The sequence below is a fragment of the Mesoplodon mirus genome, assembly GCF_964341445.2.
Source record: "Mesoplodon mirus genome assembly, chromosome: 5".
Classification (NCBI taxonomy): Eukaryota; Metazoa; Chordata; class Mammalia; order Artiodactyla; family Ziphiidae; genus Mesoplodon; species Mesoplodon mirus.
The window spans coordinates 40,394,933-40,410,361 of record NC_138980.1 but is presented as its reverse complement, the minus strand read 5'-3'; the positions used below and the strand labels follow the sequence as shown (position 1 = coordinate 40,410,361).

The 15,429-nt window shown below is 52.9% G+C and overlaps 1 protein-coding gene across 5 annotated transcripts; it reads left to right on the top strand.

Moving 5' to 3' along the window:
• The first annotated feature begins 139 nt into the window (after nucleotides 1–139).
• RGL3 (ral guanine nucleotide dissociation stimulator like 3) lies at nucleotides 140–15,429 on the top strand. Of its 5 annotated transcripts, none has more exons than XM_082622121.1 (19): nucleotides 140–194; nucleotides 676–789; nucleotides 1,407–1,630; nucleotides 1,805–1,858; nucleotides 1,977–2,191; nucleotides 6,667–6,809; nucleotides 6,914–7,129; nucleotides 7,846–7,949; nucleotides 8,050–8,134; nucleotides 8,732–8,776; nucleotides 8,883–8,969; nucleotides 9,173–9,205; nucleotides 9,292–9,413; nucleotides 10,119–10,214; nucleotides 10,313–10,381; nucleotides 10,470–10,566; nucleotides 11,195–11,347; nucleotides 11,436–11,550; nucleotides 15,206–15,429. In XM_082622121.1, the coding sequence occupies exons 1-19, from the start codon at nucleotides 162–164 to the stop codon at nucleotides 15,352–15,354; spliced, it is 2,154 nt and encodes a 717-aa protein (XP_082478247.1). In that variant the 5' UTR covers nucleotides 140–161; the 3' UTR covers nucleotides 15,355–15,429. The 5 variants fall into 5 exon arrangements, with proteins under 5 accessions (XP_082478247.1, XP_082478248.1, XP_082478246.1 ...); XM_082622122.1 differs by lacking the exon at nucleotides 15,206–15,429 and adding an exon at nucleotides 12,897–13,644; XM_082622120.1 differs by having other exon boundaries at nucleotides 11,195–11,550; nucleotides 15,206–15,380.

Sequence of the window (15,429 nt, the reverse complement as noted above, 5' to 3'; positions counted from 1 at the left end):
CGCTGGGGTCTGGCAGGGGCAACCGCGAGCCGTGGGTCCACCCCGCCCCGCCCCCGCGCTGCCCGGCCGCCCCGCCCCGCCGGCCCGACTCCCGGCCACTGCTCCCCGACCGGCCCTTCCGCCTCACTCAGCCGCGCGGCAGAGCGGGACGGGAGCGGACCATGGAGCGGACGACGAGCAAGGAGCTCGCCCTGGTAAGGGGACCTGGGGTCCCAGGACCCCACATCCCTGGCGACCCTCAAGTCCAGAAACTCCAGGTCCCCGACCGCCCCTTGGATTCTCTCTCCCCTCAAATCGGACCCTTCGGAACAGCCTGGGAGTCCCTACCTCTGGCCTCCCGGCCCCTGACCCAGTGAAGTGGCTGGCTCCCTTTAGGGATGGCTGGTGGCGGGAGTGTCTCTGAGCGCATCTGCGGGAGGGACTAGAGACAGACTCGCGAAGACTGGACCCTGGGACGTCCCCAAATGCCACCCGATCCTCCCAAGGGCTAGGTAGGAGGGTACCCGCGGCGCCGAGGGGACTTCCCGAGCCTGGGTCCCTGCCCCGAGTCTCACTGACTCCGACCGGCAAAGGGGGATAAAGCTGGAGGGATCAGGCTTGAATCCGCGGAAGAGGTGGGGCCGTAGTCCCGGGAGCCTTCCCCCTGCGGCGTCCTGAGCCCGCCTCCGCGTCCAGGCGCCGCTGCAGGACTGGGGCGAGGAGACAGAGGACGGCGCGGTGTACAGTGTCTCCCTGCGGCGGCAGCGCAGTCAGCGCTTGAGTCCGGGAGCAGGGCCTCGGGGCACCCAGGTGAGGAACGGGTAGGAGGCTGGGGCCGGGCGGAAGGCGACCAGGTGAGGGCGGGGCTGAGTGGAGGGGAGGAACTGGGGCCCGAAGGAGGGGCGGGGCTTAGAGGCGACCGGGTAAGGATGGAGTGGGGCCCGGGGGCGGCCAGGTGAGTGGGGTAGATGAGGAGGCGGGGCCAGGTGAGGCCGAGGTGACTTGCGGGACTTGGGGACGGAACTGGACGGCAGGGCCTAGGTAAGCCAGGTTTAGTGGGGCGGAGCTGGAGAAGGAGGAGTGGTCTTTAGAAGAGACCAGGCGAGAGCGAGGTGGGGCGGAGAGCCTGGGAACGGGCCAGTGAAGCGCGTCCGGAGAGCTGGGAGCAGCCTGGGGGCGGAGGTGGGGGTGAGGTAGGGGTGGCTTGTAAATGGGGCAGAGGGCAGGGCGGGACCTGGGCGGATGAGGATGTTCCAGGCGGGTTTCGGGGGTCGATTGTGCAATGGGGAAGAATAATGAACTCAGGGGGCAGGATTCAGAAGAATGGACAGGATCGGATGCAAGATCGGTGCTTCCCAAAGACACGATTGGAATGGGATGCTGGGGCCCACTCCTCTGTGTCTCATTGCGGTCACCCTGCCCCGCAGGCCCCCAGCCCCGGTGCCGACACCTTCCTCCATTACCGCACCAGCAAGGTGCGGGCGCTGAGGGCAGCGCGGCTGGAGCGGCTGGTGCGGGAGTTGGTGTCTGGAGACCGCGAGCAGGACCCAGGCTTCGTGCCTGCCTTCCTGGCCACCCACCGGGCCTTTGTGCCCACTGCCCGCGTGCTGGGCCTTCTCCTGCCACCGCCGCCGCCGCCCCTGCCGCCGGGGTTAGTACCAACGGGGGACTCTCATGTTCCCACCCCAGACCTTCACCTGGATACTCCTCTAGCTCCCTCCGGTTTAGAACCAGGACCCCCCCCTCCAACCCCAGAATCTTCCTCCTGAGTCCCCTCCAGCCGCTCTCTTCTTCACCTGATGGAGGAGGGGGGATGTCTTTCCAGGGTAGAGATCAAGAAGACAGAGGGAAGAGATCTGACCTTCAACAACAACCTGAGGTTTGTCCTCCCATCGGGTGTGGGCAGGGGGGCATAGAGGTCAAAAGGATCTGAAGTGTATGGGCCCCAGGGGTCCAGAACTCTGGGCTGGGCTCTGAGGCCCCACCCCTCTGGCCAGGGCTGTGGTGTCAGTGCTGGGCTCCTGGCTGCGGGACTACCCTCAGGATTTCTGGGACCCCCCTGCCCACTCGGACCTAGGCAGTGTTTGCACCTTTCTGGGCTGGGCAGCCCCATCAGGGGCTGAGGCCCGGGAGGCAGAAAAGCTGCTGGGAGATTTCCTGAAGGATGCTGAGCCACAGCAGGAAGAAGAGGAGCGGTCCCAGACATGGGCAGGTGAGCGGGTTGGGGAACCGATAGTGTCCGGAACAGGCATTCTCCCTCCCCTAGGTGTCTTCTTCCCTCACGGAGGAGCTACAGATCTTGGGCAAGGTTCTTAACCCTGTCTGAGCCTCGGCTTCTCCACCTGTAAAATGGGGATAATGGCCGCTTGTTTAAAGTATTGGCATTTGTCTCTCACCTCCCCCACACAACACATCCCAACTACAAAGACAGTCCATCATTGGGTCAGGATACCCTGTGTTTTGGGCTACAAATCATCTATTACTACTTGCCTTAGGAGCTACAGAGACCTGGGTTCAAATCCTAGTTCTGCCATTTGCTGACTGTGCGACCTTGGATAAATCACCTCTCTGAGCCTCAGTTTCCTTATCTGCAAAATGGGGGCAATGACAGTACTTACCTCATTGGCTTCTTCATTCATTCAACAGATATTTAGCCTCTGGCTCTGGGCACATAACAGTGGACAGGAGCTCCCTCTTCCCTGGGGAAGACAATTAGTGGACAAGTAAATAAACAAATAATGAGGGCTTGGCAAATAGTATTATTTTCATTACTGTTGTTATCACAGATTCTTATTTATTAGAATCTACCACTTATAATGAAATCGATACAATAAATCATACTGATGTTTTCTAGTGAGGTGGGTATCAGCAAACTATGTAGCCTTTTATAGAAAAGTTTGCTGGGACTTCCCTGGTGGTCCAGTGGTTAAGACTCTGCGTTTCCATTGCAGGGGGCATGGGTTCAATCCCTGGTCGGAGAACTAAGATCCCACATGCCACGTTTGTAGCTCTCTACAACAGAGGTCTACAACCTCTGTTGTAGAGAGCTTTGGGGGAAAGGAAAAATATCCACATACTTCATTCAGATCTTTTTTCAGTTGTCATCTCCTCAGACATGCCTTCTCAGATCCCCTCGCAACAAATACAGCCTCCCACTCTGAGTCCTATTACCTGCCTTATTTTTCTGCATAGAACCTATTGGTCTTGTCCCCAACTCTATCCCCAGGGTCAGTTACAACACGGATTTGTCTACTGAATAATTGCATCCTGCTTATAGAGTATCATCTTTCACCCATCTGTGTTTGATCTGATCCCTGTCACAAGAGCTTTATGTATCCCTAATCCATTCTTTAATCCTTAAACTGGCCACATTCCTCTCTGCTTTACAAAGTAGCAACCACTTCTCTCCCCTGGTGAGAGTTATTTATATACATTTTATCCCTTCATCTTCCCTCCTGGTTACCAAGTATCTTTCTTCCTCTGCCTTCAAGATTTCACCAGCTGATTCCAAGTCATCAGAGCTGCACAGGGCAGTGGGGTAGCCACTAGCCCCATGTGGCTATTAAAATTGAACTTAATTAACATTAAATAGAAATTAAAATCAGTTCTTTGGTCACAATAGCCACATTTCTAGTGCTCAGTAACCACATGGGGCAGCACAGGTAGAAAATATTTCCACCACTGCAGAAAATTCTATTGAAAATGCTGCCCTAAGCTATGAGTTCTTGAGGTAAGAGGAGAAAATGAACATTTATTGAACACTGACTTTATGCCAGGATCTGGGAACCTTAACATCCTTGTTTGGGGGTTACTTTCTACCATGGAAAATTTCAGACATGTAGAAAGAGAGAGAGAGAAGTAATGTAAAGAACACTGAAACACCCATCAGTCATCTTCAACAATTATCAATTTGACCAAAAAAAAAATTTTTTTTTTCAGGATGATTTGAAGGCAAATCCCAGACTTACGTCCCTTCACACACAAATACTTCAGTTCGCACTGGTAATTGACAAGGACTTTAAAATATATATAACCTTCATGCCCACAATCTTTTCCAACGAAATCAGCAATAATTACTCAATATCAAAAAATACTCATATGGGGCTTCCCTGGTGGCGCAGTAGTTGAGAGTTCGCTTGCCGATGCAGGGGACACGGGTTCGTGCCCCGGTCCGGGAAGATCCCACATGCCGTGGAGCGGCTGGGCCCGTGAGCCATGGCCGCTGAGCCTGCGCATCCGGAGCCTGTGCTCCGCAACGGGAGAGGCCACAACAGTGAGAGGCCCACGTACTGGGAAAAAAAAAACAAAAAAACTTATATTCAAATCCCCCTATTGTTCCTAAGTTGTCTTCTTTATAGTTAGTTGTTTCTTCCAAAACCAAAGATCCATTTAAAGTGTTCTTTTTTAAAAAAATAAATTTATATATTTTATTTTTTTACTTTTGGCTGTGTTGGGTCTTCGTTGCTGCATGCGGGCTTTCTCTAATTGCGGCGAGCGGGGCCTACTCTTCGTTGCGGCGCCCAGGCTTCTCATTGCAGTGGCTTCTCTTGTTGTGGAGCACGGGCTCTAGGTGTGCGGGCTTCAGTAGTTGTAGCACACGGGCTCAGTAGTTGTGGCTCTAGAGCACAGGCTCAGTAGTTGTGGCGCACGGGCTTAGTTGCTCCGTGGCATGTGAGATCTTCTTGGACCAGGGCTCAAACCCATGTCCCCTGCATTGGCAGGCGGATTCTTTACCATTATGCCACCAGGGAAGTCCCAAGTGTTCATTTCTTAGATCTCTTTTTTTCTATGACAGTTCCTCTTTGCCTTTTGATTAATGGCATTAGGGGAAAAAATGGGTCATTTGCCCCGAGGAATGTCTCACATTCTTCTCCATTCACCTGTTAGCTTTCTCATGGTGACATGAAGCATGTTCCTCTATTCACCATATTTGCTGTAAGAGCTAAAGGTTTGATTAGATTTATGTGCAATTTTTTTTTCCCCTATGCTCACTTTTTTTTTTTTTTTTTTTTGGTGCTCAAGTTATGGGATTTTTTAATTTTTAATTTTATTTATTTTTTATACAGCAGGTTCTTATTAGTTGTCTATTTTATACATATTAGTGTATACATGTCAATCCCAATTCATCCCTCCCCACTCTTTCCCTCCTTGGTGTCCATACATTTGTTCTCTACATCTGTGTCTCCATTTCTGCCTTGCAAACAGGTTCATCTGTACCATTTTTCTAGATTCCACATATATGCGTTAATATACAGTATTTATTTTTCTCTTTCTGATTTACTTCACTCTGTGTGACAGTCTCTAGGTCCATCCACATCTCTACAAATGACCCAATTTCGTTCCTTTTTATGGCTGAGTAATTTTTCCCCCATGCTCACTTTTAAAAACTAATATTTTGCAGGACTTCCCTGGTGGTCCAGTGGTTAAGACTCTGTGCTCCCACTGCAGGGGGCACAGGTTCGATTCCTGTTCCAGGAACTAAGGTCCTGCATGCAGCATGGCACAGCCAAAAAATAAAAATAAAGTAATATTTTGCAATGCTACCTGTCCTAATACGAAATGAAAGATAATTAAACAGACTTACACAGATAATTTAAAAATAATAATATGATGCTGGAATTGTAATAGGAAGGAGAAATAAAACAAAAGCAATTTACACAACAATCAACTATACTTGTTGGTATGTCAGTGTCTGGGCATGCCACACCAGGAGACGTGATGAAGTTGTTCAGTGCCTTCACCTGCCATAGCATCATGGTGAATATGGCAGCCAGAAACTAATGCAGGGGAGTGCACTGGCGACACAGATGCAGCAGCATAGATGTTGGTGACATCAGTTTCCAAAATGGTGAACAACACTTGCCATTTCCATACAAAACAAAGTTCACAGTCCTTGCCTTTCTAAAGCCAAAATAATTAGTGTTTATGAGCAAGATTGTTGAGTTCTAGGTGCCAAGTATTGTAAACAGGTTTTTCAAGGACATAAATTTCTTGGAGGGACATTTGGAGGCTGGTGGCACAATTCTTCACTATGCGTGCCCAGCCCCTCTTGCGGCAAGATTTCAACTTCCAAAATGTCCCCTAGGGGGCGCCACCATTGAACGTCACCTCGGAAAAATCATTCCTATTTATTGAGTACTTTATAGCCGTCTGGTATGCGTGATTTCATTTGATTTAAAAAAAAATCCAGGTGAAGAAACCAAGGCACAGAGAGGTTTAAAGTCTTGCTTAATTCGCAGAGCACCCCCGTGGATCAGTTTGGATTTGAACTCGGGACGTTAAGACGATAACCTTTCCTTAACCACAAGGTTATACCACCTCTAACCACCAGAAAAGGGCAAATGGATCCTATCCTAATACAGGTTCAAAGTCAAAAAGCTCTATTTTCTATTCTAGCCTTTGAGCACCTGGCTTCAGATCCCTGCCATTTACTGAAGATGTGAGTTAGAGCAAATTCCTGCCTCAGTTTCCCCCTTAAAAAAGGTGCCTCGCAGGGTTAGTGTATAAATTTCCCCGTTAATCCACCCAAGATGCTGAATGAACAGTTACTGCTGCTCTGATGTTCTTAAAAACGAAGAGATCTCTGTTTCACAGATGAGAAAAGTGAGGATCACAGATGCCCAAGGTCATGCAGCCAGTCCTGGATTCAAACTTCAGAGTTTTTAACACCCTCTAATGCTCCCTCAGGACATCCAGGGGTTGCCCAGATACCCCGTCCAGACTCCCCGGTAGGCTGCTTGGAAGAGGTGGAAGGACTCGTGAGGGAAGGTCCTGAGCTCCTGGACTTCAGTGTAGACGACGTGGCCGAGCAGCTCACCCTGATGGATGCAGTGAGGATCCCGGCTGGGCGCGGCCGGGAGGGGGCGGGACGTAGGGGAGGGGGAAGGGGCCTAGCTGAGCACAGATCCTACCCACCCCCAACCCCCGCGCGCAGGAGCTCTTCTCGCGCGTGCGGCCCTTCGAGTGCCTGGGCTCCGTGTGGTCGCAGCGGGACCGGCCGGGGGCTACAGGCACCGCCTCCACTGTGCGCGCCACTGTGACCCAGTTCAACACGGTGACCGGCTGCGTCCTGGGCTCGGTGCTCGGGTCGCCGGGCCTGGCCGCCCCGCAGAGGGCGCAGCGGCTGGAGAAGTGGATCCGCATCGCGCAGGTGCCTGTCGGGGGGTGGGTGGAAGGGGGCATGGGGCACCGAGGCCAGAGAGAGGTCGGAGGCGGGCGGAAGGCCGAGGACTGGGGTCTGGGGATACTCGGAGGATTGGGGCTGGGAGGTGCCTAAGAGAGAGCCTAGGACGTGGCTGGGCGGGACTGGCGCCTGGGACCGCAGAGGGACGCAGGGCTGGTCTAGGAATAAGGATGGGATGGGGGCACTGGGGAGGGGATAGGCTTGGAGGAGGGACCAAAGCCAAGAGACGGAGGCAGAGGTTCTGAAAGAGACTGGATGGAAGCGGGGCTGGAGCCTGAGCAGAGAGGAAGAGTAGAAATGGGGGCCAGGAAAGAGAGTGGGGGCGTGTCAAGGCGAAGGGGGAAGAAGGTTGACACCTGGGGTGAGACTTGGACTGGGGAGGAGGAGTCTGGGTCTAAGACAGATGCTACGGGTCCGTCTGGGGCCCAGGGAGAAGTAAAGAGTGGGGACACGGGAAGCCAAGGTCAGAGGAAGGGAATGGAGGGGCAGCTGGGGGAGGGGCTGGGACTGCAGGTTGGAGATGGGGGGGCCCTGGGGGAGGAGGCTGAATCTGGGTAGCTCGTCAGATATGGGGCGAGCTGTAAGGATCTAACCTGGGGTCACAAGTCACGGGATCAAAGGTGGATCATACTTGGGGTTCAGGCTTGGGGTGTGACCGGCGGTCCCTCACCCCCGCTCCCCAGCGCTGCCGGGAACTGCGGAACTTCTCCTCCCTGCGCGCCATCCTGTCCGCCCTGCAGTCTAACCCCATCTACCGGCTCAAGCGCAGCTGGGGTGCCGTGAGCCGGTGAGCAAGGGGCAGGGTGCTGGCGCAGGACTCCTTGCCCACCTCATGCCAGCTCTGACTGTCCCCGTGGCCACCCCTGACCTCTCTCCTGTCCCCCCAGGGAACCGTTATCCACTTTCAGGAAACTTTCGCAGATTTTTTCCGATGAGAATAATCACCTCAGCAGCAGAGAGATTCTCTCCCAGGTACAGATGGGTGAGGACCCCTCAGATCCCAGGCCCAGGAAGGGGACCAGGGGCCCGGAAGGGCATTGCTTGTCATTGTCATAACATTCAGTGTCCTTTCCCTATGCCTCGAGAATGACCTTCCTCTTGTTTGTGGGCAGCCCTGGGTTTTGACTCCCTCTTCTGCCCTCATTATAGCTCACACTTGGTGGCTACCTTATTTATTCATTCAACAAATACCAGAAGTTACAGGGAAAAGGTCACTGAAGGCCAGAGTCAGAGCAAAGAGTGAAAAAAAAAATTCTGCTAAGGACTTGACTTTGATAAGAAAAACTGGAAAAAAAAAATGTGCCAACAAGGTTCAGGGCATTTCTGGGGGATCTCCAGGTACAAGGATTCTCACCTGTGTTAAGGCCAGCCTTGGGGGCCAAGGCACCCACAAGCCCCACCTCCCATCATCCCCAGTGAGCCCTGCCCCCTGCTGCTTATCTGTTCTCTCCCCCTCCCTGTTCACTTTCCCTTGGGTATGGCCTTTACAACTGCTTGTGATGGAGGCATCTTCCCCGAGGGAGGGGTCAAAGAGACCCCAGGACTGCTCAGTTCTTCCCCTTCCCCCAGGAGGAGGCTACTGAGGAGAATGCCCCCCCAGGAAGCCTGCCCCCAGTGAGTGATGTGGTTTGGGATGAGGGACAAGCAGGATCCTGGGTGGGGGGTGGAGCCTGGTGGAGTCAGTGATGGCTGAGAGTGACTGGAGCTCTGGGGGCCACAGAAACTGCCCCCAGGCCCCATCCCCTACCTTGGCACCTTTCTCACGGACCTGGTTATGCTGGATACAGCCCTGCCGGACATGCTGGAGGTCTGAGCCCTGACCCTTGACTCCTGACCCCAGCCTCACTCTCCCTCAGCACAGAGGGCCTCCTGAACTCACACCCATGACTCTGCCCTGTGCTCCTGACCCCAGCCCCCTTAGTGCAGTGGGGCTCCTGACATCCCAACCCCTGACCTTGACCCTTGATCCTTGACCCTGGAGGCTCCAGTTCAGACAAAATTTGCCCCCAGGGGGATCTCATCAACTTTGAGAAGAGGAGGAAGGTAAGTGGGCACTGGGGTGGGCATGCGGGGGGGCGGTCCAGGATGGGGGTTGAGCATGGGCAGGGTCTCAGAGGCCACCCCCTCAGGAGTGGGAGATCCTGGCCCACATCCAGCAGCTGCAGAGGCGCTGTCAGAGCTACTGCCTGAGCTCCCACCTGCCCATCCTGGCTGCCCTGCGCACCCAGCGCCAGCTCAGCGAGGAGCAGAGGTGACCAACATGTGGCCTGGCCTGACCACCCCCCCACCCACTGACCCTGGATCACACACTGGATCCACCTCCCCCATGCACCTCTCCAGCTCCTCCTAAGACCCCCCTCCTGAGCCCTGACACCCCCCCCACCCAGCCTGTCACCTTGCATTGTCTGCGGCCCAGTCGAGGGCCCCAGTAGACCTCTGACCCCAAACTTTGACCCATCTGACTTTCTGACTTCAACCTTTAACATGCAGCTGGGCATTCCATTCAACCATCCCATCTTTCCTTTTCCCCCACCTCTGGCCCTATCTGACCCATGACCTCATTCATAACCCCCATCTGACTCTCTGAGCCCAATCATTGACCCCCAATTCTGAGCAACTGACTCTTATGTCAGAGCATCCAACTCAACTGTTCCAATGGTTTCTTTCCATTCTACTGAATCCATGATCCTAACAATTGACCTCAGTGATTATCTGACCTTGAACTCTATCCCTGACCGAATTTGACTCCTCAGTCCCACTCTGTAAACCCCTGTGTGACCTGCCAACCAAGCCATCTCATCTCATCCCTGATGAGACCCCACAGCTGTAATGACCCTGACCCCAACATTGGGTGCCCAACCACCCCCCACACACACACACCCAAAACCCAGCTCCCGACCAATTCTAACTCATTTCCCACCCCCACCCCCATCCCATCTGCATCTTGACCCCTCAGCTACCGCATCTCCCGGGTCATTGAGCCACCGGCCGCCTCCTGCCCCAGCTCCCCACGCGTCCGGCGGCGAATTAGCCTCACCAAGCGCCTCAGTGCGTGAGTCTTGGAGTATGTGGGGAGTGACGTGGGCAGAGATGGTATCCGCTCCTGGAACTGAGTCTGGTCTCAGCCTCATCCCCTGTCTCTATTTTCAGGAAGCTGTCCCGAGAGAGAGGCTCTTCCCCTGGTGGGAGTCCCAGGGATCCTTCTTCCTCCACCTCCAGGTCAGCATCCCATTGGGTAAAGGGGCTGGAGAGGACAGGGTCAGAGATCAGGGCAGCCACCCCACTTCAGACTCTGTGTCTCCCCCAGTCTGTCCCCAGCATCCCCCCCATCCAGTCCTAGAACCAGGGACCCTCCTCCCGGCAGTCCTCCGGCCTCTCCAGGGCCCCAGGGCCCCAGCACCAAGGTACCAGGACTATGTGTACATGTGGGACTGCAGGCACCCAGGGCTGTGTGTGTGTGTGTGTGTGTACAGGATTTGGAGACTAGGTATGTACACAGGAGACTATGCACACAGTTGGCTGAACACCCTAGGGATATGTCCAGGAAGCCATGTGCATTTCCATGGCCCTGTTTGAGGGACTGTCCATCAGTTATGCTCAGATCTGGACCAGAGCTTCCACTTACCCACAAGGCACTCTGGGGTGCAATTACCCACTTTTGCACAGATACGCATTTTCCTAGGAATTTGCATACCTGGAGGGGAAATGCAGGCATGAATATCCACAATATCCACAGGACCATGTGCAGGGTTTTTCATGGACATGGGCTTGTGCGTAGCCAACAATTGTGAGCAAATGGGTGCAGTCGCCGCTCTCTGGTTACACAGGGTTTCTTGTGTGTGAACATGAGTCGTGTGTGAATTCATGTAGCAGGGCGTGAAAGTCTGTATGTGATGGGATTGCATAGATGTGGGCTTGTGTATGTACCCTAATTGCATGTCCCAGGCTTGGGGTGTGCAGGAAGGCGTGTTGCATACAATGAGCGAGGGGCCTCGTGCCCTCACCGCTCAGCCCCCACCCCACTGCCTACAGCTGCCACTGAGCCCAGACCTACCAGGCCCCCGGACCCTGGCCTTGCCCTTGAGTGGCCCTCACATCTCCCTCCCGGGGCAGCAGGGCTCAGAGGCCTGCGTCGTCCGAGTCAGCATCGACAATGACCATGGAAATCTGTATCGGAGCATCCTGGTGAGGGGCTGTGCCTGGGACCTGCTGGTGGCAGCCCTGCCCTTGGGGCTTGGGCTGTCATCCCTCACCTCCCGCCCTCTCTTCCCAGCTCACGAGTCAGGACAAGGCCCCCAGCGTGGTGCAGCGAGCCTTGGAAAAGCACAATGTGGCTCAGCCCTGGGCCCAGGACTATCAGCTCTTCCAAGCCCTTCCTGGGGACAGGGGTGAGCAGGGACAGCTCGGAGCCAGAGCTGGGGGGCAGCTTCAGGAGGCGGGCAGCAGACTGACCGGGATGGTTCTGGCACAGAGTAGGGGTGAGATGAAGCAGGGTTGGGGTAAGAGGCAGAAAAATATTGGTACCTTCATTAGGTGGGGTCATGAGGTTGTCCTGTCTCAGTGTGAGGGAAGCAGGCACCAAAGGTGACTTCCTAGGATGTATGGAGAAGAAATGAGATTGTCCAGGGTCCAGTGGAGAGGGAGTGTAGAAGGTCATCCGGGCTTAAATTTGTAGAATCATGAGGTTATTCAGGCTCAAGCTGGTGGAGCGCAAGACTGAAGCAGGGTCTAGGCTTGGATCTGAGGGGAAATGAGTTTGTCTGGGGGCTCAGCATGGGGACTCTGAATTTGGCATAGGAGAGGGCCACATGGTACTGAAATTCAGGGTAGGGAAGCATGAGATCGTTCAGTGTACAGGTGAGTAGGAGGTTGTCCAGTTTTCAAGAGGGAGAGGCAACAGGGAACTATATTCAGTATCCTGTGACAAACCATAATCGAAAAGAATATGAAAAAGAATACATATACATATGCATAACTGAGTCACTTGGTGGTACAGAAGAAATTAACACAACATTGTAAATCAACTATACTTCAATTAAAAAGTTTTTTAAATGGAGAAAAAATGTAGGGAAAAAAAAGAGAGAGAAGCAAGAGATTAACATGCTAGGGACTTCCCTGGCAGTCCAGTGGTTAGAACTCTGTGCTTCCCCTGCAGGGGGCATGGGTTCCGTCCCTGGTCGGGGAACTAAGATCCCGCAAGCCCCACAGTGTGGCCAAAAAAAAAAACCAGAGAGAGAGTGACATATTAAAGGGCATGATGTGAGGTTGGCTGGACGTTAGGAAGGATACATGAGGTTGTTCACGCGTCAAGTATGAGGGTTGTACAGGCTGGAAGTGGGAAGTCAGAAGTTGTCCAAGTTCATGGTGAGAGCAGTATGAACTTGGCTAGGAGTTGGCTGCGGGGGAAGGGTGGGATGGGCAGGAAGTTGATTGGGCTGGGTGGCCTGACTTTGTTCAAGCTTGTAGTGCAGGTTGTCTAGACTCCAGGGGGAAATAGCAGGAGGTAGCCCAGGTTCCCGGGGCGGGAGGTGGGGGGAGACATGAGGTTGTTCAGGCTTTGAGTGGGAAGTGGTCTAGGTTCACAAAGAGAGGAGAATGAGGTTGACTTAGCACTAGCTGAAGGGACCCAAGGTTGTTCAGGCTCCAAGGTGAATGGTGGAAGGTTACCTAGGTCCTTTGTGAGGGAAGTATGAGGTTGTGTGGGCCTTTCACCATCATCTCCACACCTGGTCAGAGCTCCTGATTCCTGACAATGCCAATGTCTTCTACGCAATGAACCCAGCCGCCCCTGGAGACTTCGTGCTGCGGCGGAAGGAGAGGGCCCGGCATACAACCTCAGTCTCCCCAACCTGAGGTGGTCCTCCCCCTCCTCCAGGACATGGGCCCCATGGGCAGCAAGGGGCCTGGCTTCTCTCACCAGGGGGCAGGGAGGGAGCTCTTCTCTGGAAATCTCTCATTCCCCAGTAGAGGCCATTGTCCTCCATACCCTGTAAACTCCCCCCCCCCAACTTTATTGGACCTCATCCCTCTGACCCTTTTGGCACCAGACCCCTATTCCAAAGACATCAGCCCATGGGTGGCTGGTGGAGAGCTTCATCCCATAAACATAGAAAGGGGTGTGGTGTCAGGGGTCAGACCCTCCCCCAGAGAAATCTAGTAACTGTTGGAGACACATCTGAAGCGATAGAAGTGGATGAAAATAGTGATCAAAGTTATGAAAAAGGAGTCAGTCTTGTTTGTTCTGCGCCTGTGCTTCATGTTCACTTTTCATCAAGATAAGAATTAAAAGAAAGAAAGGAAGGAAGGAAGAAAAAGAAAGAGAGAGAGAGAGAAAGAGAGAGAGAAAGAGAAAGAAAGAAAAAGAAAAAGAAGGAAAGAAAGAGAAAAGAAAGAAAGAAAGAAAAAGAAAAACTTAAGAGCCCTAAGAAAGGGGTTGGGTGAGGCATGACTTGAATCCAGGGGGGTCTCTGTCACAAACAGAGGGTTCAGGACTCCCTCCCTCAACATTGTTGGGGTGGTATGATTCTTTTCTGCCGTGTATATGGGAGAGTGAAGAAGAAATTTCATTGGAATCAGAGACAAATAACATTATCACCCATGAGTCATTAAGGGCTGTGAGGATGAGAGGGGTGAGCTAGCGGTACTGGGGTAGGATGAAGAAACAGGTAGAGAAGGCACAGACGAAGTGAGCTGTAGGGCCACCCGCAACATAATCATAACATCAGCAACAACAACAACGATACTGACTCATGAACTCCCGCTCTGCTAGACACCGACTAGGGGCTTTATATCTAACTGTGTTAATCAGGGTTCTTTCTGTTTCAAGTGGTCAAAAGCCCAAATCAAACAGGTATGTGCAAAAAAGGAAATGAATGCCCGTGTAATTGTAAAGTTCCATGGGTCCAGCTTCAGGCACAGTTGGATCCAGGGACTCAAAAGATGTCACCAGGACTTTGCAACAAAATCTTTTGCCTCTGATTTACTCTGAGAATGAGACTGTCCATTGTCTCCCTAAATCCATTCACCTTCTTCTATGGTAATGGAAACGCTGATTTTTAGCTGGCTACCCAGCGTAAAAACCACATTTCCAGTCTCCCTTGCAGCAAAATGTGGTCATATGACAAAGTCTTAGCCAATGAGATGTAAAGGGAAAGGATGTGGGTAAATTCCAGGCTCAGCCCTTGAAGAGAAGGGTTGTGTCCTCTCCTTCTCCCTTTTCTGCCTCCTGGTGGTTAGGATGAAGACGTGGAGTGGATCATCTTGGAGTAGGTGGTTCATACCCTCTGAATAACTGAGCCACAAACTGGAAGGAGTGTGGCCCTCTGAGACCAGGGAGCAGCCATACTGTATTGCTGCTACTTGGATTGTTACAAAAGAGAGAACTAAATGCCTATCTTATTTAAGCCATCACATTATGATTTGGGTCTCTATTACAGTAGCCAAAAGAACATTTAAATGACTACTGCCCCACTCCAAGGCAGCCTCACCCTCGTTGGGGCAGTGCCAGGCTTACATCTCACCAGCTCCACCTTCCCATGCAAGGAAAAGCCCTTCATCCCATCAGCTCCAGCAAAAGCCCCAGAGCAGATGCTGACTGGACCAGCGTGTCTTGTAGCCACCCCTGAGCCAATCACTGTGTTCAGAGGAATGTGATATGTTCATTGGCCAGGCCTGGGTCCTGTGCTCATTCTGTCAGCTGGCAGAGACATTTCAAATCACAGGAATGGAGTCTGGAAGGGCATGTAAATAGAAATTACATTTGCTGTTAGTAGGAAAAGGGAGAATTCTGGTGAACATGCAAAAAAAAAAAAACAATCCTTAGGGTTCTAAACACTGTCCCTGGAACAATAATGGGGGATGCCCAGACATCGTCTGGAGTGGGAGAGGAGCTAGAAGAATCTAGGTAACATCTAGGGCCTCATGAAAAACAGAGTTAAGCACACAGCACGCTACAGGATTTTTTTTTCTCTAAGTATTAAGACATTAAGACCAATCGGGACTTCCCTGGTGGCGCAGTGGTTAAGAGTCTGCCTGCCAATGCAGGGGACATGGGTTTGATCCCTGGTCCGGGAAGATCCCACATGCCGCAGAGCAACTGGGCTCCTGCGCCACAACTACTGAGCCTGCGAGCTGCAACTACTGAAGCCCGCGCGCCTAGAGCCCGTGCTCCACAAGAGAAACCACCACAATGAGAAGCCCGCGCACCGCAACGAAGAGCAGCCCTCACTCGCTGCAACTAGAGAAAGCCTGCATGCAGCAACCAAGAC